General features: G+C 40.7%; 1 protein-coding gene and 1 long non-coding RNA gene across 5 annotated transcripts in view; one reads left to right on the plus strand and one right to left on the minus strand.

The window, feature by feature from the left end:
- The window catches only part of Erbb4 (erb-b2 receptor tyrosine kinase 4), a 1,089,367-nt gene extending 1,072,447 nt beyond the window's left edge, over positions 1-16,920 (minus strand). For 2 of the 4 annotated variants that reach the window (XM_052749763.1, XM_052749764.1), the window contains exon 1: positions 16,057-16,918. In XM_052749763.1, coding sequence (XP_052605723.1) covers positions 16,057-16,138 — 82 coding nt within the window. In that variant the 5' untranslated portion in view covers positions 16,139-16,918. Of the gene's footprint in view, positions 1-16,056 lie in introns of all 4 variants that reach the window. The other 2 variants (XM_052749761.1, XM_052749762.1) reach the window with 2 other exon arrangements.
- The window catches only part of LOC128117637 (uncharacterized), a 15,923-nt gene continuing 4,335 nt past the window's right edge, over positions 14,821-26,408 (plus strand). The window contains exons 1-3 of the long non-coding RNA XR_008220858.1: positions 14,821-15,492; positions 17,333-17,477; positions 26,331-26,408. The exon at positions 26,331-26,408 is cut by the window's right edge and continues 103 nt beyond it. This is a non-coding gene — a long non-coding RNA (uncharacterized LOC128117637). The remainder of the gene's footprint in view (positions 15,493-17,332; positions 17,478-26,330) is intronic.

The raw sequence follows: 26,408 nt of genomic DNA on the forward strand, positions 1-26,408 counted from the left end.
TAGGCCTAACTGTAACCCCACCAAAAATACGTATTGATAAGTATACTGTTCATTTACATCCTGTCATATTTGCTTTTATTGTTATACTTTTTTTTTTACAATGTATCTATACTTTTCCATTGAGACTTTATTGGCATAGTATATTGGTTCAGAGATGTGAATGTTTACTCTGAAAAAAAAAAATTAAGGGTGTTTTGATAGTTGAGAAAAACAAACTCTTGAAACCCTTCAGGGATCCACCAGTCTATGCAGAACAGGTAGGATGGTGAGAAGCATGGAGAAAGGAATAACAGCCATAGCCATGATGACATGGAATCTCGGCTTGAGGCTGGGAAAGGGCACTTGGGCACAGTGCGCTTGTGATGAATCCTGAGAGTTAAGGCAGAAAGGACTCTCAGAAGTCATGGAATCTAATCCCTCCCCCAACACTGCTGTCCAGTTGGTCTTCAGCTGCCTCATCATTCCTAACCCTCAGAGAAGTGGCTGGATCATAGCTTACCACCCCCCACACTAAGAAACTCGCTACCTCCTGGGGCAGGATTCCAGCTCTGGGAAGCCTGAGAAGAAACTCCTTGTTGGTGTTCAGATGAAATCTGATGCCGTAGAGTTTCAAGCAGCTGTTAATGTTTCTGTTCTCCAAGGCTACACAGAACAGTGCTAATCCCTCTTACGCATAACAGCCATCCAAATACTACAGCCTGTTATCGTGTCTCCTTCTTAAGCAGAAGAGCTTGCCATGTGCACTGTGCCCAAGTGCCCTTTCCCAGCCTCAAACCGAGATTCCATGTCATGGCTATGGCTGTTATTCCTTTCTCCATGCTTCTCACCATCCTACCTGTTCTGCATAGACTGGTGGATCCCTGAAGGGTTTCAAGCTCTGTGCTTGCCATGTCCTTACTTCTTCATTCATTCTTCAAAAAAAAAAGTGTGTCAGACCTCTGCTGTCACACAAACTACAAGAATTACACATCTAACCCTATTAGTAAAAATATCATGACAGAGATGATTTAACAATTCTCATAATTTTATAATTACCTTTTTTTTTTTTGGTTTTTCAAGACAGGGTTTCTCTGTGTGTAGTCCTGGCTGTCCTGGAACTCACTCTGTTGACCAGGCTGCCCTCGAACTCACAGAGATCTACCTGCCTTGCCTCTCGAGTGCTGGGATTAAAGGTGTACACCACCACCCACTGCCCAGCCATATATTAATTATATATTGCTTTGATTATATTTTTCTTTCTTCTTATATGCCATAAATGAAGAGAAGGTGTGGTGCCCTAAAGAGAGAGTTCCATATGCATGCACACATCTGTGACAGGTAATTTACAGATTAATAAAGAGGAGGCAATATGATCATTACACCCATGATTCCCTTCTCAAATTCAAACTCTTGTGATTGCTAACCAGCCCAATTCTAGACCCCAAAGATCTATCAGCACCCATCCTCAGCATCTGTTTCCAGAGTCTTTAGGTTTACTTCAATCAAGTAACCAATCTGTGGGCCAGAGAGAGCCTCCTTAGGTCACTTGCTTTTTACATTCCAGTTGTTAAAACAGCCATCTAGGGCTGGATAGATGGCTCAGAGGTTAAGAGCACTGGTTGCTCTTCCAGGGGTCCTGAGTTCAATTCCCAGCAACCACATGGTGGCTCACAACCATCTGTAATGAGATCTGGTGCCCTCTTCTGGTACACAGGCAGAATACTGTATACATAATAAATAAATCTTAAAACAAACAAACAAAAAAAAGAGCCATCTAACTCAGACACATGCGTCCCCCAAACTGGGTAACACTGAATTGTGGCAAGCCTAACACGACACTGTCCATATCTCTATTATTTTAATAAATATTGGAGGGAGATGCCTCATAGCAAACACGACGACAACCAAGATTTGGATCCCCCAAATCCTGTCTAGAAGTCTGGCAGACAGCATGGCTGCCTGTGATCCCAGGATTCCACAAGTGCAAGGTATCCCTGAGGGAAGAGGGCTAGCTGAACTAGCTTGAATTGGTGAGCTCTAGGTTTAACCCCACTGTGATATATAGAGTGGTAAACAGCAGAGGAAGACATCCAATGTCAACTTTGGGCCTCTATGAATACACACACACACACACACACACACACACACACACACACAAACACACACGTATTCACACACTTGTGAACACAGACTCACACAACTTACACATACCTCTTACGGGGTAAATGTTATTATATCCAGGGATATTATTAAGGATATTTAACAACTAATAACAGGAGAATCACAGCACATGCCAGCGAAATATGGAAGCAGATTAATGTGTCAGATGTTAACTCTTTAGCTGTTTAACTGGGTAAATCTGTGGAAAGTGTTCCTGAGAAAGAAACTAAAAAATTCTGTCAAGTAAGAATGTACTTTTTGCTGCTTTAGTAGACAATAAAATCTTAAGAAATGCATGTGCAGGTAATGCGATACATTTTTGTTCATCAAATCCTACGTGAGAGTTTATAGAATTTTTTTAAATGCCAAACAAAGTTCTCCTAATTCCTAGAACTAAGAAGTAAACAACAAAATAATTTCTACATATATCTCAGTAGGAAGCATGGATAATCATTTGATCTTGACACAGGATGAAGTCAAAACTGTCTTCAAGTTTAAAGCTTTTCTGTGCTCTATCAGCACATACACAATTACTACAGACCGTAATCAAGAGCGAAGCGGTTTGGGGAAAAAAATTAACCTTGAAATAACCACTAGCAATATGATGAGATGAACAATTCATGAATATGAGAATTATTTTCTATTGTGAACTTGATTATAGAGAATATGGTCTCCAGCCATGTCCAAGGTCTGGCAGGTACCCAACAAACATTACATGTTTCTGATGCCTTTTAATTTAGTGTTCTTTTGGGAATAGGCCTTCAAATATTCCAAATGTACATATTATCTCTTCCTGTTGTTTTCCAGAATCATATTTCCTTCAAGTGTCACAGGCTTCGTGAGAATTTTCTAGTGTAATTTTACTTCATTTAGAACTCTCACCAAAGTGTATCCATTGTGATAATACCTGAGGCTTGCAGAATTGCTATGTTCTGTTGATTTGTGTGGCAGTAAGTCACTAGTTTGAGAATGAGTCTGAACCATCTAGCAGACTCAAATCACAACATGATCACAAAATAATGGGATTTCTGTCTTACAAGCAGAAAAGAACCCTTCACTACACATAAGTCTCATATGTGGCTTTGAAACAAAGATATCGCAGAGATTTCTACATATTTTTATTATTGGCAGACTTGGAGCCATTGAAATGTCTTTGTTTTAATTTTTTTCTTTTTCCCCATTAACAAATCTACTTTGACAGTATTCATCTTGCCAGTGAGAAATATAGTACTTAGAGAATTATTTTTATGTAGCCTATAAATATTGAGCAAAAGCTGTTGAACTAGAGGAGACAGGCTTAATCTGCACCTTTCAAGGAATGATGGAGCCAGTCTGTAGGAGTAAAGGAGCATGTATCAGATCTAAATTTGCTAAACAAAATTAGATGCATGCCATTCTGTTGGTCTTATCTCTTTCTCTGGCTCACAGCGTGCTAATTCTGGCCACAAGCAATGGAGTAAGCTCAGCAAAAATAATGAATGCCCCTTTCACCAACACTTGTGTGAAATGTTTTGTCTATTTCAATTTATCTCAAAGTCTTTTTTTTATATATACTCTCAATTTTCATCCTGTACTTAAAAGAAAGAAAAGAAAAAGGCCAGTAAAGAATTATATCTGAATACTAATCACTTCAGCTCCCATTAATTCCAGGCACATCTTTAGAGGTTTTTCAAACATCTCCAGGGACAGTGGGCTGCTAAATTTGAAGTTAACAACTGGGAAATATTAACTATTTAGCTGATGTCTTTTACATACTAAGTGTATGACTTTAACACTAATCCTTTTATTGTTTCTCAAATGTACTGATACATTAGTTAAAATTATCACCAAAGGTCTGTGGCCTCTGACTACTAATTTTAATTTAGAAGCATTGTTTCAGCCACTCCTAATAATAATGGCAATTGTGACTAAAAGAGTCACATTTAACTTATCCATAGGGTAAAAGTCAAAGATAGAATTTTATCCATGCTAAATAATGTGATTAAAACTCCATTGCGTTACATTTTAAGGAATAGGACCTTAATAATATAGCTGTCACATAATAGAACTGGCAGTGCCATGGTTCTATTAAACTACATTATAAACTACAGAATTAACACATGAGAAATCTTACATGACCCATTTTTTAAAATGTCCTAAAATGTACAATGTTTACTCACAAGCAGGTTTGCCATGATTCTTATTTACCATGAGAGTTGAACTTTTTTGCTTCCCTACACTGATGTGTCCCAAGGTCCTGTGTCTCGTTCAAGTTTATTTATTTATTCATTCATTCATTCATTCATTCATTCATTCATTTTTAAGGAAAGCATGCAAAAAGTCTGGTTCCAGTATATTCCTATGCTCCTGCTTCAGGTCGATTTTGTTTTGTTTTGTTTTCCAAAGAAGATAAAGCGTGTGGGAAGCTTGTCTGAATGTAGGTTGTGCAGAAACAAAACAAAAGATCAACCGTGAAACAAAATGAGACTATAGTCTGCAACATTCCTAGTGACCTGCACCAAGTCTCCTTAACCAGCAGATTTTTATTAGACAAATATCTTCACGTAGTTATAGGGGAAGTAGAAAGAGCTGCTGACCTGAAGAAAAAGGGACCCAGGACGTCTTCCTTGCACAGAGGGCAGATAGGTGAGGAGCCATGCCTTTGTGGGGCATCACCCCTTTTGCCACTGTGAGGAAGGCCTGCAGGGCCCTAAGAAACAGGGGAAGCCTCTTGGCTTTTGGAACACACAATGCTAAACACACAGGCTCGCTCCTCCCCAAGACTTCTTTTACTTCTGTTTTCTCACCTGCAGGTAGGAACAGCAGTCTCCGACCCAAACTTCCTTATCGTGGATACTTTCTTTAAATGTCAGTTGTTTATGTATGTGCATGTGTGTGAGCCCGCGTGAGTATATATGGTTCACTACACAGGGTCAGGTACCCACGGAGCCACAAGAGGGCATCAGATCCTCTGAAGTAGAGAGCTGCCAAAGGGAATGCTTGATCCTGAAGCACCCCAGTCCTCAGCAAGTGCTGTTAACTCCAGAGCCTTCCCTCCAGTCCCCTTCTCATGGAGTCTCTTTGAAAGAAAGGGGATGAAGAAAGTTTTCAAATAACCTCTGACATTGTGCTGTCGTCTCCATGCCCATTTCTCACAAATAATAAGGTCTCAGTAATAAAGGCCTCACTCTACAGTTAGTTTGAAAAGTGGCATTAACTCTTTCAGGCAATTATAGGTTTAAGTACAGTTTGGTGCACCCTAGTGGCCTAGAAAGGTTGGCAGTTCCCTAGCATGAGGTAGCCTGACAGGGAAAAACGTTTGGATGTACACTTGCCCCGGTAGGGTTTGAGACTATAGACACTACAAACACATCACTCGTTCTCGGGATACAAACCAGTCATCTAAAAGAGCAGCCAAGAGGACCCCCATCATCTCCCTATTCGGTTGCATTGCTAGCGCTTTCTTTACAGAGTGCTTCAAAATGGTAAGCATATGTCTAGCTGTCTATTTCAGGAACTCGAGAAATCTTAGCTATTACAAAGTTATATTATCACATCTATCTAGAAATAGAAAAATGTTACATTCTGTCTGTAATTCATTTTTTTCATGAGATTCTTATTAGAATTTCCCTGAAAGCAAATATTCCTCCCCCAAATTTGCAAGATCTCTTGATGACATATTTTAATAGTGTGTTTCATTGCTTCCTGTCAGCTGTCCTTTATTAGGAAAAGTCTGGTGTCTTAAACATCTTATATCTGCTCCTTGGGTATCTTTTTTTTTAGGATGTAATTTACTTTTGATCATGTGTGTATGTGTGTATCTGTGTGAGTGTATGCCACATATGCGTGGGTCAGAAGGTACCCACAGAGGCCAGAGACATGGGACCCATGGTGTTGGAGTTACAGGTGGTTGTTAGCCACCTGATAGGCATACGAGGCATCCAACTTCGCTCCTGTGTAAGAGTGATTCATGCTCTGAACGACCAGGCTCTCTAATTTTCAATATGGTCCCAACCTGCAAGAGGGGACATTGCTGGTGGTTATTCAATCCCTAGTACTTAAACAGATTAAAAGTTTAAGTGAGTGCTGAAAAAGAAGCAGCACTATAATTGCCATTTAACCTAAAAATAGTGGGTTAAAAAACAGTTGCACGTGTTTAAGGATGATATTCACATTTTTTTTCAACTTGCCAAAAATAAAATGAACAGAAATACTTGGTATCATTTTATGAGCAAGCTCTAAAAATGGGCAAGGGTTTCAAATGATACAATCTTAAAAAGGCTCTCTTTGAAGAAATAGCCTCAGAGGCACAAGAAAGCTACCAAAGAAACGCCCTGGGTAAACACCACTAATATCTATTATTAACAATTCTGTATTTATGTTTCAGAGCAGCTTACATTGTGCACAAAATGATTTTAATTACGAATAAGAACCATGTATGAATGAGCTTAAGATTATTCCAGCAAGTGTATATTATTCTTTAGTTTAAAAAATATTTTTAAGTGCTTACTACGTCTTTGGCTCACGTTAGTCGGAAGCTATCAACTTGCATTCAAAGGTGAAAACTGTATGATAAACGAACAAGGTGAATGTTGAAAAGGTTCATAGGCTGCTGTAGTCAATTTAAGGGAGAAATAATGACCAGATGTGATTCAAAATGAACTTACAATATGCAAAATCTTTCTTATAAGGGCATCGAGTAAGTCAGGAATTACAAGGGAAGCAGTCAGCAGAAGTCAAGACAATAATTAGGCATGACCTAGGAAAGCTTAGTGGGTAGACTGGCTTTTAGGCAGAATACATCTTAAGAAACTCTAAGGCATAAAATTGAAGACAATTTAAGCAGATTTTGAACTTCACAATGGGACTCCCAGGGTATTTCAGAATTAAAACTATGATTTTTTTTCTTTTTTTAATTAAGAAATTTTTTATTCATTCTACATATCAATCACAGATCCCTTTCTTTCCTCCTCCAGCCCCTCCAGCCTCCCCCACAATCCACCCCCTATTCCCTCCTACAAGAAGTTAAGGCCTCCCATGGGGAGTCAGCAGAGCCTGGTACATTCAGTAGAGGCAGGTCCAAGCCCCTCCCCTGCCTCAAGGCTGTGCAAGGTGTCCCACCATAGACAGTGGGCTCCAAAGAGCCAGCTCATGCACCAGGGATGGATCCTGATCCTACTGTCAGAGGGTCCCTTAAGCAGATCAAGCTGTACAGCTGTCTTACTTATGCAAAGGGCCTAGTCCAGTCCTGTGGAGGCTCCACAGGTGTTTGTCTAAATTTCATTAGTTCTCACTAAAAACTAGGATTACTGATGTGTTGTATTAGAATCGTAATCTGGCAGTGGTAGGAAGAAGTTCTTAGAGGCAAGGAGACCTTGTGATACCATTTCCTTGACTTGTCTAAGATTTTTATTTAAAAACAATTTAGGTTAGCCGGGCGGTGGTGGCGCACGCCTTTAATCCCAGCACTTGGGAGGCAGAACCAGGTGGATCTCTGTGAGTTCCAGGCCAGCCTGGGCTACCAAGTGAGTTCCAGGAAAGGCACAAAGCTACTACACAGAGAAACCCTGTTTCGAAAAACCAAAAAAAAATAAAAAAATAAAAACAATTTAGGGATAGATTTTTAATAAACCATGCAGCCAATTTTTATTAAAAACAAACTGGTTTAATTGGTATTACTGTGGAGACAAAATGGCTTGCCAAAGAACTTCCTAAAAGGAAAGTATTTATATGTATCTGAAATAAATAATCTGTGGGGTTTTTTTAATTCTGTTAGGTCCCCACAGAAAGAAATTAATAAAACTAATAATCAAATATTCTGCAGGCCTACAGGGAGTAAAAGCAAATAATGACAAAGAAAGATCTTAGGAACAGGAGTTGCCTAGACCAGAGTACTTACTACCATCTGAGACCTCTATTAGGTTCCCCCTGTCAGTGATGGGGCTGATCTTGAAATAGAGAGCTATGCATGCTGGTAGTTATTCAAGATAGTGGTGTCATGGACTTGAAGAAGCCATGGACAATGTTTTCAGTCCTAACCATCTATGAGGCACCCTAGGGGAAAGAAGACCAGAAGACAGATATCCTGAAGGCTGACTTGTGACTGCCATTTATCGTAAGGGCTTACCATGGCTATTCATTAATACAGAAACATATGAAATAGACATATTAAAACTCAAAAGATTAGTAAAGATCCAGTGGTAAAATTGGTTGTTGACATATCTGAGGTTTAGGAGAAAAAAACAAGTGGTTATTTTATTTTCTTTAAACACCTTTAAATTGTGTTTCAAAAGTGGCGATGAGATGTGTGCATGTATGTTTAGATGCATGTAAGTAGACAAGCTTGATCTCTGTTCATTTAACTCCCAGAATTGAGAAACCGTGTCTTGTATATTCTTAATGGTGTGTAGCTTGCTTCAGTAACCCTTACAATATTGGAAATAACATGATTAAGAGTAATGATCCCGAGATATCCTCATGAGAGACATTTAATGATGTTGCACAGGAAGTTTCATGGTGTCTATGTTAATCTTTTATGGATGGGGGGGGGTCCATTTTCATTTCCAGTTCCTAACAGGAAGTGACTCTTCCTGCCAAAACAAGTTTCAAATCTTTTTTTTCCTGTCACTAGGACTCAAAAGAATGTGGATCATGTCCAAGAACACACAGACACTTCAAGGAGCTCATCCAAAACAAGACAAGTTAAGGTAGATCAACAGCATTGCAAGTCACAAAGCCTAGAGGCAGCGTCTTGCAGAAAAGCCAGTTAGAGAGTCGCAACTGTGCCAATGAAACAAACCCACAAAGTCTCAATATTGAAAACTCTTCTTATGTAGTTCAAAGAAAAACTGACATGCGAGAACACAGTTGCCTTGGAAGTAAGAGCCTTGGATTCAGGATCGGCCTGAATGACTCTCATAGACTCTCTTGGATTCGTTGGTTAAGGGCCTCCACTAAAGTAGTGGTGAGGAAGAACAGGTATTTTTTACAGTCCATTTTGTTTAAGTAAATACATTATTATGGATGAGATAAACAGCCATCTCTGCTTTTTAGTCTCATGAAGGCTTCAAAAAGAGATGCTTTAAAGTACCGTTCTATACACATCCTTACGTAGCTGCTCCTATGTGGATTACAGGGTCTAGAGCAGGCCTAGAGAATCAGATATAAATCTTTGGACAGTTTTCCTGACAATGTGCTTTATTTTTTAATCATCTCATGATATTGCACAAATTATATATGCAATCCAATATGGTGACCTAGATATAACAATAATAGTGATGATCACACAGCCTTCGCCTTGGAGAGAACTACACAGCTGATCTGCTTCATCACAATTTCCGCTGTTCTCTTTGACAAAACCTTTTATTTATCCTTTCCATTGTCTATGACTTTTCAAACATGTTTATGTACTTTATAGAAAATAATACAGGCAACAACACCCTGTTTCCCTCTGCTTCTAAATTCTTCACAAAACTGAGAAGACAAGACTAGATCGGGACCTTCTAAAGAGCATTAGATTTCTCTGAAAACAGCAGAGAGAGAACAGAGAACAGCAGAGAGGAAAAGGTGGAAACACCAGAGACCTCCAAAGTAAGTTCCAAGAAGTAGGCTCCCTTCTGCAGCTTTCACAAAACCCGGCTGTAAAAACCTGCTTTGGATACTTGGTCTACACACATGAACTTACCCAACAACAGGAGATTGGCTTACAAAAATAATTGTAAAACAATTGATTCCTGCTTCCTGTAGGTTGAAACATCCGTTTTCCAATGAAATCATTAAAAATATTCAAGCTGTTAATAGTTGATGTGTTGTATTTAGCGCTAACAGTGGCATGCAAATAGGCCGGAAGTCTAACCCATGCTCTCTCAAAGGCTTATGCTGGAGCCCTCAACTCTTACATTTATTTCAGTGATTGATTCTTTAGCATTACTCAACACCAGAGCTGCTGATGTGCTACCCACAGTGCAGGTGTTGCCATTCTTATTAAATTCTGTATGACTGCTGCCCCCTGGAGTTGTGCAAAATGATGGGCCTATAAGCGATCATTTATTCAAAAATAACTACGAGACAATTACTTCATGTTCAAAACCTCTTTAGAATCAGTCCCCAAACGACCACATATTTTAACATTGTATACTGAAAGTGAGAAGGCTTCTCCCTCTCTTTAAATCTAGAAAGGACTTGTTTAAGTAACAAACACAAGAAAGCCAGAAAGTAACTTTAAACCTTCTTGTTAAAGCTTAGAAAAACAAATTTGCTTAATTCTGCATGTCAAAATACCAACAACTCAGGAAAGATACATGAACAATTAAATATGAAAAGACCATAGAGCAATTCCAAAAAGTATTATTTGAGAGAAAGAGTTTTCACAAACATATGTTACAGAGCCAAGAACCTCTGCCTTTCTTTAAACTGGTGGTTTCTAGACAGAAATAGCCTGTTAGTGAGTTTATGTTGTGTTTCTCAACACATGTGCAAATGTATTAATTGTATGTACGACTTGAATTTCATGTACAAAAGCAATTAACTGGTTACTAGAATGTATCTCAACACCACAGAAGTCTTTAAACTCATTGTTGTGGAAAACTGCTACACAGTAGAGAAATATACAGTATCTTACATGCGTTTTCCCCCAGGCAGGTAATCCCACTCACAAAGGCATAGAATGAGATACTGAAAACATTAAGAAAAGCCTAGAAGAGCTGTCCCTAGGATGTAGGAATCCTGATTTAAACCATATGGTTATGGTCTGTGCTGCTCTTAATTGCAATATAGGCAGGTAAGTTCTCCTTCCAATTATGTAGAAGTGCTACTGTTTCAGGAAACATTGAGCTATCGTCTTTTTTTTTATTCAGAACAAATAAATGAAAAAAATCAAAATACTTTCTCATTATAAACTCATATAAATAACTCTACTAGCAATAATGAAAATATTTTTCTCTGACTACTCAACATTTATATTACATAAAATAAGTATTAGAAAAAAAGACCCAATTTAATTCAATATGGTGAAATGTTGATATAACAGACCATCTATGATGATATAGTCTGGCAGGAAGTTATTATTATGATCAACTTCTACTCTGTAATAGCACATTCAGCATGTCAGATAACAGGATGTTCTTGACACTTTTATAGACTATTGTAGATTTGAACATGTATTAGCTAATTTCAATGTAACTATTAACAACATATATACAAAAAAGTATCCCTCAGAAGCTTGAAATTAAGCAGATCAAATGCCAATAAACCTGCTGGTAACAGAACATCCTTTCTGATCATTTGCTTCATTTAGGTTTTGGATACTTACACATCACTTCTGGACATCCAACAGGAGCAGAACACTGTAAAACCAAAAGTTATTGCTATTTTGAAAACTCAAGCTAAATTTTCTGAATAACTGACTGGTTATAGCACAAAAAGCAGTGCAATATTAAAGACATGCTAATTTAGTATATTGTGTAAAATGTACACTTTACATAGCCATTAATCTCAAGGTGGCTGTAATCAAGCTTCGGAGAATACCCAGAGCACAATTCCTTGTATCAGTAGCTTTTGTTGGATGGCAGTCATCACCTTCCCATGGTCAATGGGAGAAAAGAGGGAAACAGCACAAGGGAGAAAGGTACTGCTCTGTGCAAAGATTTGGCCTTGGAGTCTGGGCTTTCGAGATGCCCTAGTGATCTAGGATCGATGCCGTTTTATTTTCTTTCGGGAATAAATCTGAGCAATGGAATGGCTTACGATTATTCAGCCAACCAGCTATATCAGATTTATCAGAGAGAAAGAATGAAAGCTGGCTTAGAGAAGTCCTGCCGTGGCTGAGTGGCAGGTCACAGGGAAAGACACACACATACAAATGAATATACTTAGTGGTGGGAGGGAAAATATATATTCATATGTCCCTAAACTCAAATAATATGTAAGGAATCCATAGTAATGGAAAGGGTGAATGTATGAGACAGATGATAAATAGTACTTCTATTTAAGAACCAAAGAGATGAAAGCTCATGAATACTAAATATTTGAATCCACTTTGAGGAGGAAATATGATTTTCTACCAAGTGAATGCAGACTCTAAAAAATCAGCCAATGCAAACATTGTGTTCAGGTTAGAACAGAAAATACATAAATCTTCCATCCCCTACAAGCCCTAGTAAACATTCTGATGTAATTTCCTAATTAGGACACATTTCCAGGGACTAAATCAAAAAAATATATGTATAAACAAAGCTGTAAGTGCTTGATTTTTCAAGAAATTTGACTTTCTACGTGTGCATGATTAAAATAAAGGCAATTGAGTTGAAAAGATACAAGGAATCGTGGCAGAAGCAGAGATATCCCACTTCATCTCTGCCGTAGAAACCTATAGTGTTTTTAAGTAATTTGCAGCTGCAGTAAGAGGTAGTCATCTGTTTAGAAGTGTTCGGAATGGAAACATGTCCTTCTCTCGAGCCCTCTTGTACACACATGCATGGTTTTCAAAATTAAAGGAACAAAAGGGCTGTGACAGTGTGCCCATGGACATGCTCATTGTAAATACACTTGGAAAAGATGACTGATGCATTTAAAAAAAAAACTATGCAATATTTTTGTCATTTAACTTTTATTAATAATTTCATCTCAAATGTAGAATACCACCTAACGCTTGGGGGAAAATAATGTGCCTTAAATTTGTAGATGTGTGTACTTTAATGGAATGAAAAGCAGGGGGACTAAGGAACTTGCACATGAGAATGAGAATGGACTTGTCCATCACATGGGGAGGCTTAGGAGAATGTCACTTCACTATTGTATATTTTTATTTCAGTACAAAAGAGATATTGGTAAGTCCCACCATAGAAAGAAGGCAGACACTTTAGAATTATCCCTTCGGGTGGAATTGCAATAGAAAGGCCTTGGACTAAAAACATTTATAGATAAAATTTATCACTAGTAATAAGTCAAAAATTCCTCAGAATTATTTTAAAAGGCTCAAAAGCTGACTTGTTTTCCCTCAAGCAAAGCAAAAGCCAAGTTTTCTTATGGACAGTTTTCCCAAGAAACATCTTGAAGATCGTAGACGAGAATCTCCCACTGTATGGTTTTATTCCGTTCACATACAGCAGTAAATAAGGTGCATTCCTTCTGCTTAAGAAATTAGCATTTCAAAAATATGCCCCTCTCCCCTGAACTCCAAGCGTGTCTAATAATGCGAAAAGCAGATTGTCTTCCCTCGTTTCCTTAATTTGTTTCATCTAAAAGCAATTCACTCAACATCTTGTCGCCCTCTGGCAGCTTAGTTTACTTATCCGCACTTAATTTCTCATTTGGACCAAAACAAACTCCTCCAAACTGCTCCTGACTGCTAACCGCGAGAGAGGAGACGCGCAGTATGTATTTACTTGGATAGACAGCCACACACATGCACAGCCACAGCCACAGAGCCTCACGCTCACCAGACAGCTACTTGTTTTTATAATAGCACTACATTAAAACCAGCTGAACTTTCTCTGCCAGGTGCGGTGGGGCGCCTGAAAATAAAAAAAAAAATAAAAATAAAAAGTCCCTGGGGGCACTGACAGTTTCCAATAGATCAGCGAAGTATGCTTGTTGTAATTATACCAGGGATGCACCCGAGAGCTTTTCTTTGTGCGGCCCTTTCATCTAGATCACTTTGTGTTTTGAACAAGTGAGGCTCTCTTTTGTGCCCCCAGAATTTCAAGTACAGAGTCACACACGCGAACAACAATGGCACGCTAATCCTCGTGCTTCTAAATGGGCTCACTTGTGGGTCTGACGATTCGTCCAGGGAACAGAGCAGAGCAGAGAGAGAGAGAGAGCTAGGGCGCAAGCTGGTGTCGTCTGAGACGTGGAAGGGGACAGCTGCAGAACTAATTTGGATTACATTCCTTGCCTAAATTTTGAAAAGGGCTTTTCGGCATAGCCCTACCGGGAGCTGCACAGTTAATACCAAATTGCTGCGGACTCGAAGCGGGGATCCCCCAGCGGCCCAGGCCACGCCAGACAGCCCCCTGGTAGGGTGGCCTGATAGAAATTCTTCTCGGCTAAGCCTGCGTGACAGTCGCAAGTGTTTTTTGAATGGGTCAATGTGCATAATCAACCCATTGAGGGGAAAAGGCGAAGGGCTCTGAGTGGGTAGCTAGAAAAAGGATGTATCTAGGCGGCCGCCTGGAATCCCAAGTCCTCGCTGCTGTGATTCCAGAGGTGGCTGGGGCACGGGGACTGGTATGCACGAAGAATTTCGGAGTCCCTGGGAGTGTGCAAACGGCCAGCACAAATGGCGCACATGTGCCATTCGAAGGTCATTTTGAACGGCTCAGAGATTGTAACTTGTTATTTACTAGGCAAGGAGGAGGAGGAGGAGGAGGCGGAGGGGGGGGCGGAGAGGGGGGGGGCGGAGCGGGAAAACTAGCAAGCTGCTGTTTTCTCGGTGAGGTCAGAAGGACACCCTCTGGGGACCTAAAGCTCTCCCTGTTACCACTCCTGAATGCTTTATCTCTTCAAGCTGACTCCCACGCTCCCGCCACCAGCCCCGGAAGGTTCCGGAAATCTCCCTGCCTCTCCAAAAGCCCTCTCCTCACCCCCTCTTGGCCGCAACAGACACACCGGTTCTCCTTGGTCCTTTGCTGTCCCCTCCTCTCATCCCGGGGGGGAAACTCCCAAGTGTCAAAAAAAAAAAAAAAAAAAAAAGACAAACTTTGAACTCCACCACGCCGCAGCTGCTGTCATTGGCCCTGGTAGCCCCAAGCACGCCAGTGACACTGCGCTGCCTCTCGGGGTCAATTAGTCCTTTTTCTGTCCAAATACCTGGGGCTCCAGCGCTCGGGCCAACAGTGGCCGCGCTAGGGGTGCCGCCAAGGCGGCCGCCTCGGGCTAAGTCAATGAGCGCCACCCGTGGGCTCAGGAACCCCGCCGGGCAGTAAACAGAAGTTGGAGGGACTCAGGCCAACCGCAAGTTGCACTACTGGAAGAACTCTTCCGGGAGCAAGCCCAGCACCGGGTGGGAAGGCCGGCTCTGAGCTCAGTGCACTGGGTTTTTTTTTTTCTTTTTTAAAGAGATCGTGCAGGCAGGAGAGCAAGCGTCCCCAAAGTCAATCGCAAGACAGCTCCGGGATGCCAACAGAGGAGGCCCAGAGTCCCCTGCCCCTGGCCGAGGCGCTTGCCCGATGCGCTCCAGCTACCGGGGGGCCCCCCGGCTCCGCGTCCCGTGTGACCCCGCAGGGTACGGGGAGAGTCGGGCTGGCGGCCGCACGCAAGCACGCTCAGGTGCCAAGCCGGGCTCCCGGCCCGCGCTCCACCCGCTGCAGCCCTGCACCCCAGGAAGGCCAGGCAGGCAGGCGCAGCCCAGCGACCTCCCTGCGGCCCGAAGAGGTGCAGCAGCGCTTCTATCTGGGTTTGGGTTTGTTTTGTTTTGTTTGTTTGTTTTTTTCTTTTTCTTTCTTTCTTTTTTTTTTTTTTCTTTCTTTTTTTTCCTGCCCAGCCGGAGGAGGAGCGAACCTCCACGGACCGGCTTCTGTCTCCCACGCCCCCGAACAACGGGCGCCACCAGAAGCGATCCCGCTTAGGCTCCCAGAAAACGCGCGAGAAAGAAAGAAGGGGGCTAAAGAGAGAGGAGGGGGGGCGACAAATAATCCCGGGGGAGGCAGGAAAAGCGGACTCCTTTGCAGCATCTATTAAAAACACACGCTCGCGCGCACGCACACACACACACACACACACACACACACACACACACACACACACACAAAGGTAAGTTTGGGTTGGAGCGAGGGGCGACCCGAGCCCGAAGCCAGCCGGGTCCCTATGGTTCCCTCGAGCCTGGGAGCCAGGGGGTGACAGAAGGGCCGGGAAGGAGAAGGAAGCCACCCACCCGAGGCGGTGGCGGGTTCAACAGCTGGAGCGCGAGAGGGAAAACCGCGAGACCGCGCGACCCACCTGACTGAGAAGCGCTGGGCTGGACGGTCCCCGTGGCCACCAGAAGGCTCCCCCAGACCCACAGTCCCGTCGCCAGCTTCATTTTTGGCAAGTCTCAGATCCCGCGCTGACAATTACATGTCCAAATGGCATAGCCCCTTGCGGGCACGCGGAGGAGATTTTTTTTTTTCTCTCTCTCTTTTTCCCCCCCCCTCTTCTGCCGGGAGCGCGTGGGGGGCGCGAGGGGGGCGGGCGCGGCGCGCGCGGGGCACGGGCTCCCCGGGGCTGGCGAGCGAGTCGGTGCCGGTGGCTTCCAGGGCCCGGGGACCCGGGGACCCGGCGAGGGACCGCGGGAGGGAGAGTGCGCCCGGGTGGGAGTGTGCGCGACTGTGCGGCTGCTGCTCCAGGCAGGACTGTGCAGCTATTTCCCCGAGTGAGTGCTCCTCCGCTCGCTCGCTCGCTCGCACCCTCCTCACTTTCTCGCTCGCTCGCTCCCCCTCTCCTCTCTCTCTCTCACTGGTTGGTCAACAATAAAAAGAAAGAGGGGGGAAGAAAAAAAAAACAGGCTTCCAAAAAAAGTTGATTGCAAAGAGGCGGCAGGGTTCCGGCCTCTCCCCCCAAGCCGGGCTATGTTCAGCTCTCTCTTCAGTCTCCTTGCACCTCCTGTCCAAATCTAGAGGGAGAAGGAGGAGGGATGGGGGGGTGGGGGTGCTTCTTTGCTTCTCTTCGATCTTGTCCCCCTTTTTTTTTCCCCCTGTCAGCTTTCCTCACACTTGTCCAGCCATTGCGGTAATTAAAGCTCCGAGCGTCATATCCAGCGCTCCACGGTCTCCAGCCGCAGCCCCACAGAGAAATTAATAAGACTCAGGGAGAAAGAAAAAAAAAAAGGGGGGAAAAAAAAAAGGAAAAAAGAGGGGGTGGGAATCAAACAACCCTCCACGCAACCAGCTAGGCTCTCCTCGGCTCCGCAAGCCCCGCCCCTGCTCTGACCCATGTAGCCACGCCCTCCCCCCCAAGGAGAAATCTTATTGGCTCAGACACTCCCCAAAATCCTGGGCCTCTAGAGTTGGGAAAACACCTGTCAGGCAGAGGGAGCTGCGTCAGGGTAGGGGCTTGGGGAAGAGGGATCTGGAAGGCCCCTTGCAGTCCACTGTGTGAAATGCTCCCCATGTGGCTGCCCAGGCAGAGGCCCGCCCCGGGATGGCTGACCCGTGGAGTCGTCAGTCCCCCGGAGAGAATGCTGGCCGAACGAATTTTTTGACACAAGAAAAAGACCTTTTTTCTTGATTGCTCCTAGGTGTCAGTCCTCACATGAGACTTTTCTGGAAAGACGACGTCAACGTTTGCTTTGGGCCAAGTATCTCTGTCCCTCTCCAGCACCCCATCATGTTCCACGCTTAGTATTTTAAGATGGATACTGTAGGTAACCAGTTGCCTCGCAGGTAAGATGAAATCTACCAATATTTCCTTTTCCAGATAGGCCATCTCTCCCACCTTCCCCAGATGACACTGAGCCAAACTAAAAAATCCGTATTTGTAAAACCACGTCTTTGATTCTGAAATTAGGCAAACTATCTCAAGCCTGTGCTGTTCAGTCTGAAGGACTTTGGGAGGTCAGATATAACTATGGGACTCAAGACATTAGGCTTAGTCCATAGCAGAGGCAGTATGAGGCCTTGTCCTTATTCTCCCTTTGCAGGGTATATGACTTCCAGGTCACTGATAGCTGTGAGACTAGGTTTCTCTAAGCCTAGAATGGCCTGGAAGGGGCTCCTGTGATCTGCAGGGCCACAGTTCTAAAACTACTACAAGCCTAGGCCAGGACCATTAGGGAATCACTGTTACTGCTTTGCTGTGTGTAAGGGTATTCTATGTGGGCGTGTTTTTTCTTTTCCCTTCTCTAGAAGCAGTGAATAAATAAATATAAAATATCAAGGGTGCTTTAAAACCAAATCACCCTGCTTCCTCAGGAACGACTGGTCTCCCACATCTTCTGTCTATGACCCCATCCCTTAAGAATTTCCAGGCAGCTGCAAACAGCCATAAGAGAAGGCTGAATCTTGAAAGGTTTCCTTGGACCCACTGCATGTAACAGGCCCACTGCAGGCCAAACACGCTGAGAGTGTTTTTTACCCAGAAGCAGCTTAGGGCAAGGAAAAAAAAAAAAAAATGAAGCCCAGAGCAAGCGAAGGGAACTTGACTAGAATGCCACTGATTGCAGAGGTACACACACAGGGCTCGGGAGTTACCTCTATTCCATCTTTATCGCCTTCCCGCTCAGATTTCTTTTCTTTCCTTCGGTGCGTTCTCAACCCGGTTGACTTGTCTTCGTCGGCTTGTGATTACCTTCGGGTCCCTCTTCTATAAAAGCTGCTTACTTTTACATCTGTCGCCACAATAGCAATTTAAGTGACAAAAAAAACAAGCTACTTCTAGGGGACTGGAGGGAGTTGAAGCTTCTACATTTTGTTAGACTCCTGTTTCTGGTGACAGTTATTTTGTATAAGTGAACAAATTATGGTAACTACAATGTAGCTCCAGCTGTGTGAAAAAAGATCAGATGTGTAAACATTTCAAGTTGTTTTCTAGTTTTATCCATTATGGTAGGGTTTTTTTGGTTGTTGTTGTTGTTTTGTTTTGTTTTTGTCCAAACTGAGTTTCATGGCATGTATGATACCTTAGGTTCAATTCTCAGTACTGGAAAATAAAAACTCCTTATACTGCTATTGCTGCCTATCCATAGATCTCTATATTTTCCAGAATAATTCTTGGCCAAAGAAAACTTTTAATTACAATTCATATGTTTTCCTGTCTCTGTAGAGGTCATACACTATTTCTACCAATTAAGTTGCGAATGCACCCACAATTCAAATCTAAATCTCGGTTTAGTTTGTCTTGACCCACATTTTTCTGGTTCTGAGTGAAGGAAACACTAATCAAGACGGAGCCATAGGGGGCTATTTGAACAACAGCTTTCAAACCTCTAAAGTGGACACAAAAGTTGTAACTTATAGAAGCAAGTCATATTGAATGGTGACTAGTCTCCTTTTTCAAAGCCTGGCTTAGATCATTGCAATATTAGGATCAGAGATGTATAGGGAATGGGCCATAAGAATGAAAAAAAAATTACCCAAGAAACCTGGCTTTACATGTCTTCTTTCATCAGCTTCCCATGTCTGCTAAGTCAGCATAAGGAGGAACACTATCAGAGAGAACATTTTCTACCTGCTAAGGGAAGGACATGCTATCTGAATTGCCAGAGGCAGAAACAGATCTCTGTGTTTCCCCACTTTCCAGTGTGACATTATAATAAAATCTTATCAGTTGACTGAAATGTATTGCTGAAACTTAAAATGTGGGGCGGGGTGGGGGGGGGACAAACTAAGTAACTTGTGGTCTAGCGAACTACAAACAAAGGAGCCTGAATGATCTACTGAGTCCCCCTCCCCTCAATTCTTATGTTCTGAATCTGGAAATCCACCCACATTACCACACTCCAGTGGTCCTAAGTTGGACAAATTAATCAAACAAAACTGCCCCAGTCACTATTGATTACATGGGAGATAGTCCTTTCCACCAAGTCTCTTCCCTGGGATTTTCATTCCTGGGAAAGAGAAAGTTCACATTCAGTCTGTCCATGCGATGAGAAAGAATGAAACTATCATTTGAAAGGAACAAAAGTCCAGATGGGTCTGGAGAGCATTCAAGCTCTTCTGGTAGCGTTTTCATCAAGCTAGTTCAGTTTTCATTTTGTTATCTGAAACCAGAACTGTAGGGCATGAGAAAAGAACTTTGCAGCTTGAACAAGGTTGTACAGATCCTCATTCTCCTCAAAGAGAATGTTTCCACACGGGCTGTGCTTCAGTTTTCTGGCTTATCTTCTCATCACTTCCCTTGAGTAAAGCCATATTCCCTACACAGACCTTTGTTTTCTGATACTTTCCCGTATCCCCCGTATCCCTTGCCCTTTCATAGGTGACTCAATATTGCTAGTTGCAGGACTTGCATGTACGATTAAAATCCAATAATGGTTTGATTATGAAGAGTCACCTCAAAAGGCCCAAATGTTGCAGGCTTACCTCCCCGCCTCCATACCCTCAGCAGGTGGTACTATTGAGAGATAACTAGATCACAAGAACAATAATTTCATTAATGTGAGAAATCCATTGATGAATTCATAGTGATTGACTTATCAGGAGGAGGACCCTTGTTGAAAGAAGTATGTCGCTGCGCAAGTGAGGGGAGATGGGTTGGGCCTTCAAAGGCCCTTGAGTCTTTTCTGCTTTTGCTTCCTGGCAGACCTTAGGTGAGCAGCTTTATTTTACTATGTGCTCCCTGTCTCGAAGTTCACATCATAAAAGCAAATGCATCTAAAACCATGACCCAGCATGCATGGTTCCTTTTAAGTTGATCTGCTAAAGCATTTTGTCACTGCAATAAAAATAGCCTAGTATCATCTTTGACAGTATCGTATAGCCTCATCATTCATTCATATGCAGCTTGTTTACACAACCTACTGCAAGATCAGCTAAAATGTACTGGATTAAATAGCTTTATCCCATTGGCCATAAATACAAATTGGAGTTAAGTAAGAAAGTTGAGACTATAATATAAATCAATTGTCTTCTCCTGAATATTGAAACATAAGGTTTGGATTTTAATTTTAGCTTCTGTCCATCATCATCTTTATAAGTTATTTTGTGGTCTCAAGTAATTCATTTCACTAACTTGTGTCCATTGTCTTACATTTAATAAATGGGTAGTGATATCCCAAATCTAAGATATTATATTTCCATGATTTATCATCCACTTTCTAAGAACAAGTTAAAATATCCATATGCCAAAAATCCTTCTGGCATTCCTACATCTTTTCCCTCACTCAACACTTGCAGGCCTCTCCATCTAGGCCACCAGCACAGACACACCTTCCATTGTTGTTTTTAATCTTGAGCTGTTTTGACCAATGCCGTGGACTGGGTGGTTTCGCTAACATTTATTTCTCATTTATGAAACCCAGAAGTCAAAGATCAAGTTACTGAGTTGGTCCTGATGAGAACCCTCTTCTGGCATACAGACAGAATTCCTTTATGGCTCCTTACAGGGAAGAGAGGAGGGGGTCATCTGTCTCTTACAAAGGAAGTGATCCCATCCTTGAGTGCTCTTCTGTGATGACCTCATTGCCTCTTACAGCTTTCTCATGGAGGAAAGACTTCAACATTTCTATATGTGAATTTGGGGGAACAAACATGAAGCTTCTGGAAATACATAAATAGGAGTACAACTATTTTGGATCTTACTGTTCATATGGAAAAGGAGAAATAGTGAAAAGATGTCATAGTCAGTATTGCAACAATAAAGCAGAAAACAGACACCGCATTGGATGGTTGTATTTGGTTGGTTAACTTAGCATGTGGTATAACACCTTTACTGTTCAGCTGAGTTCCCAGAATGCTGAGCTAACAGATACTCTGTTTCAATAACAGAACAAAAACTACTAAAATTCAAATGTTTTAAAAGATATATGAGCAAATATTAACTAAAGAAATGTTTCTGCTAAGCTTGTTAGTATCCAAAAAGGATCTCCCCAAGAATATTTTGCGTTGGGTTAGTATTATTTTCCTTCTATGTGAATCATCAATCCTTAATTTTTTATAAGCACTAGGGAGGAGTGACTGAACATAGCTAAATCGAATCTCCATTGCTTTTATGTCTGTTCATCAGCATCTGTCCAAATTTTAAAAGACATTTATAGTTTGTATTAAAGATTGCAAAGCAATTCCAGCTGTATAGACAAAACAGCTTTTTTACAAAATGTTAGGCAAAAATGAATTTCCTAGTCGAAACTTCTCTGGTGGATCGGCTCTATAATATTTTCTTAAATGATGTTCTTATGTTCTGTGTATTCGCCAGAAAGACAAGGTCAACAATCAATTGCAGTTACTGACTGAAAACAAAAAGGAGAGGAATGCTTGTCCCTTTTCATATCTAAATGTTTGAGAGGAAGCTAACTCTGTGGGTATTTATTGAGGATATCATTTTCTTACATTCCTGTTCTCTCTGTATTTCTGTATTTTTTTTTACTCCATAAAGAGTTTAATAATGTTACAGTTAATACACAGAGTTCTCAAAAGAAAAATTATATTTGTCATGCACCCCAAATGGATGTTATTCTATGTACGGTCACAGAGAACTCTCAGAATTTTTCTTGAACTCCCACTAAACAGGCAGCTGAAGTAATCATTTGGAAACCACGTATCCATCTCTTTTCTATATGGTTGGATAAACCCTTTAAAGATTCAGCGAAAAGGTTCTAAGAGTTCAGAATGGCTCATAAATTTGGGTCCTCTTCTTTGAATGTTACCAATCCTTCCCCTTCCTTTGCCTGTTCAGCTACCTCCCAGTCTAACCCTGCCTCCTCTCCTATGCTGCAGTTCTTCAAGCCTCCTTCCACCCCCTCCTACTCAATCTTCCTGTCTCCTAAAACATCGTGAGGCCCAAGATAACGTACAGAGTCTTTCCTTTTTCCTAGCCGCAAATGAGACACAATTTCCTGTGTTCTTGGGCTTTGCATCTCATATAACATTCCTTTTCCCAGTGTTTACTACTCTATTTACCACTAGGATGGGCCCATAAGAGGAGCCATGGGGACTATTGAGACTCACGGGGTAGTTTAACATGTGAAAAAAATAAAGGGCAAAACATACATTGACCACATTTGGTGACATAGAAGAAAGCATTCAGAAAAGGAGACAAGGTGGTGTTTATGTGTTCTCTTCAGAAAGAGGTGATTAATATATATTGATAGATTGACAAATGCTTTTGCTGTTGATCTGTCATAAAAGAGATAAACTAGGTTATCTTTGGTATCTTAGAATATAGTTTAGAAGTTATAGTTATGAATATATTTTGATCCATAGTCATCTTTGTCTGCCATTTCTGGCATGCACACAAAAATAAAAACATACATTAAGAAAACAATGTATTTTCAAAGATTTGTTCAAGAAAACTGAATATACATATACAAAAACATGAAAGGAGACCTACAGCAATCAACTCAAAATAAGTCAAAAATCATAAGTGGAGACATGAAACCTCTAGAAGAAACCATCGGAAGAATATTTCAGGACACCAGTGTGGGCCAAGCATAAACGGACAAGTGGATTTATCCCAAACTAAAATATTCCTGCACAGTCAAAGAAAGATCCAGCAGGGTGAGGAGGACCTATAGGAGATGTTTGTAAAATCCCTATATGACAAGGAATTAAAATACACAAAATAGGAGGTAGTCAATTGTATATCCACTAGTGATATTAACACTAGTAATGATGGCAATCTGATTTAAATGATTAAATGATCTTAATAAAGACTTCTCCAGAAAGTAAAATGGCTGAATATGTGTGTAAAGGTACTTAATAACACTAATCATGACATAACTATGTATCAAAATGACAGTGAGTAGCAACTTAACTCACTTTAATACCAGTTACACTAGGCATAATAGCTTTCATTTAGGAAGAAAACATAAAGAGAAAAATAAATAAAACAAAGTAAGTCCAATAAATTGAAGGGCAAAAATAAATGATAGCAAGGCTGTTGAGAAAGGCACAGCCTTACATCCCTCTGATAAGAATGTAACTTAATTCAGCCATTGTTCAAAACAGTATTCTCAATGCAAATAAGTGATAAATGTTTGAGGTAGTAAATATGCTGTTATCACGATTTGATCATTATTTACTACACATGTATATAAAAATATTATACTTAATCCCCCAAATATATACAATGATGTACCATTTGTATAAGTACAGATAAAATAAACATTTAGTAGCAGCTAGTGTATCGATAAAATAAGTCATAATGGCACAAAATATTCCAGCAGCTCATACTACTAAACTCTGTGAAAAAAATGGCACCACATAATTTTATTTTGTTAAAAGAAACAAAGGTAAAGTGGGACTGAATTTTAAGACTGTTGTGAAGACATTTACACTTGTAAAAAATAATTTTTTAAAAAATAATAAAGCTGTATTAAATAAGGGCAATATTTTTATTCTACCTACTTATAATTGGGACGACTTAGTTAAATAAATTTTAAGCCACTGTTTTTAACTGAACAGTCTACTGTAAAACACTTTATTAATGTGTCTATGCTAGGAACATGGTTATATTTAAATGGTGCTCAATACTTGTTTAGTGAAATGTTTGTTATATTATTTAATAGTATTTAATATCATGTAATATACTGATCATTTCTTACATGTCATGATCCAGATAACTTACATTAAAAATAAAACCACTTAGGGCTGGAGAAATGGCTCAGTGTGGAAACCAGGGTTTAGATCCTCTGCACCAGTAAGTGTTGGGTACCCATGGCAACCTGCCTCGCTAGACTGGCCGAAGGAAGGGGGTCTGAGTTTAAGTGTATAAGGAGAAAAGGAAACAAGGAAGATTCCCAGAGTCAACCTCTGACCTCTCCACACACATGCACACATACAGTGCACCCACGTAGACATGTGCAGCCTCACACACCGGAACATGAAAACATACCTGCATGCATATCACACACACACATACACATGCAAAAAAATAATAAAAAAAAAATTTATAAACATTTGTCAGTGCTCTCTGTAAATTGTTGAATAAAGATTTCTTCCCTTGCATATCTCTACGTAATAGTTCCTTAAGCCATATAAACCACCATTCAGAAGCGTGTGCTTTTTAATCTATATTTTAAAGAACATTCCATTAACAGGTATTATCACAGCATAAAGTACTAACATTTATTTTAGATAAGACACACTTGCTGCCTCCATGTGCTTTCTATGCAGTTATTTTGGCTAACATTGATAGAGAATGAAAAATGTTCTTTGTCTAATCAAATAGTGGAAGAAAATAAAACAATTGTGATCATTTATTGTTGTCTATTAGGATGGGAAAGCACAAGCAGTCTGCTTCATCCAGCTTAATGTGACTTTGCTAAATAAATACTTTTAGACAAATGAAATGACCACTTGTCACCCCGCGTTTACTTATCAATCCATTCCGGAACTCATGGCCACGCTGGAGCACATACTATGCAATAGGCTGAGAATGACAACCCGAGATGTTCTCTGTCTCTGCAGCATTTTTGCAGAAAATCCTTCTCAGTAATGTCAGCAGGTTTTCTGCAACATAAATTCCACAAAAGAACGTTTAAAAGAGTATGAATCAGTGATAATACTTTTTAGATCCAAAAGGTAATTCTAAATATGTCTTAACATTACAGTGCAGGATAACTTTAATTTGTTGTGAAATCAATATATTACTAACCTATGTTAGTGTATTACTAACCTATGAAAGCATATATTTATGTACACATATAATTTCACCCAAATATGCTGTTAGATATTTCTACTTTACCACCTAAAATGATTAATATTCTACTCTCTTCTTTTTTCAGTTTATTAGGACAAACTTTTTACATTCCAATGCAAATATTACTTCAGGCGTATAACTTCTCCCTTTTAATTTTCATACACTCCCCCCTGACATGTTTATGTTATAGAGAGAAATTAATTAGGTCTTTTTTTTAAAAAATGAAGTAGAAGATAAAAATATAAATTTTCATTTAACATGAGTTCAAATTAAATATATTTTAATGTAGTATTCACTACACTCTATGAGGCCAGAAAATCTCAATGACAGCAAAATGCTAACTACAAGGCTATAAGGGCATTTTATTTTTAAACTATAAAAAAAAAAGGATGTTTAGGTACTGACCCCACTTATGCATGTATGCAAATTGTATTATACATTCACATTTATGATGTGAAAGGGGTCATTTGAATAAAAATCTTCTGTTTTCCAAATATGGTTGAGAGATGGATGTTTGCAAATATTGTGAAATTGGCGGTTTTGGTTTATAGCCATATAAATAAAATTAACTAGCTGGTAAGATAAAAATAATAGTTTCAAATATTTAAACAAGGACCAAGGCTCTATCTACCTCTCTGTACAGAATAACTAATTGTGCTAGCTAGTATACCTTCAAAATTGGAAGGCCCACATCCCACAATGACATAAAGCTACCAAAGCAGGTTCCTTTGTCCATGGCCTTCACTGTACATTAATCAGAAGTGTTTACTATGTAAATCTTATCAGACAAAGCAATTAGGGTTCATTCTACACTGACCTCGTAGATATGTATTACTTCAGAGTTTTTCTACCAAATCTTACCTGTTCTTTTTTAAAGTACACAACTCTTATTGCTTTTAAAAGGTATACAATAAGGTTATTTTAAATGTTTCTGTCTGTAGGATGTGCGGAAAAGCTGCTTTAGGCTCCCTGTCTGCAATGATGTCAGTGTATCTGAATATATGAGCCTGAGCCTGTTC

Source organism: Peromyscus californicus, unplaced genomic scaffold (assembly GCF_007827085.1).
Source record: "Peromyscus californicus insignis strain IS unplaced genomic scaffold, ASM782708v3 Scaffold_21__1_contigs__length_65335640, whole genome shotgun sequence".
Classification (NCBI taxonomy): Eukaryota; Metazoa; Chordata; class Mammalia; order Rodentia; family Cricetidae; genus Peromyscus; species Peromyscus californicus.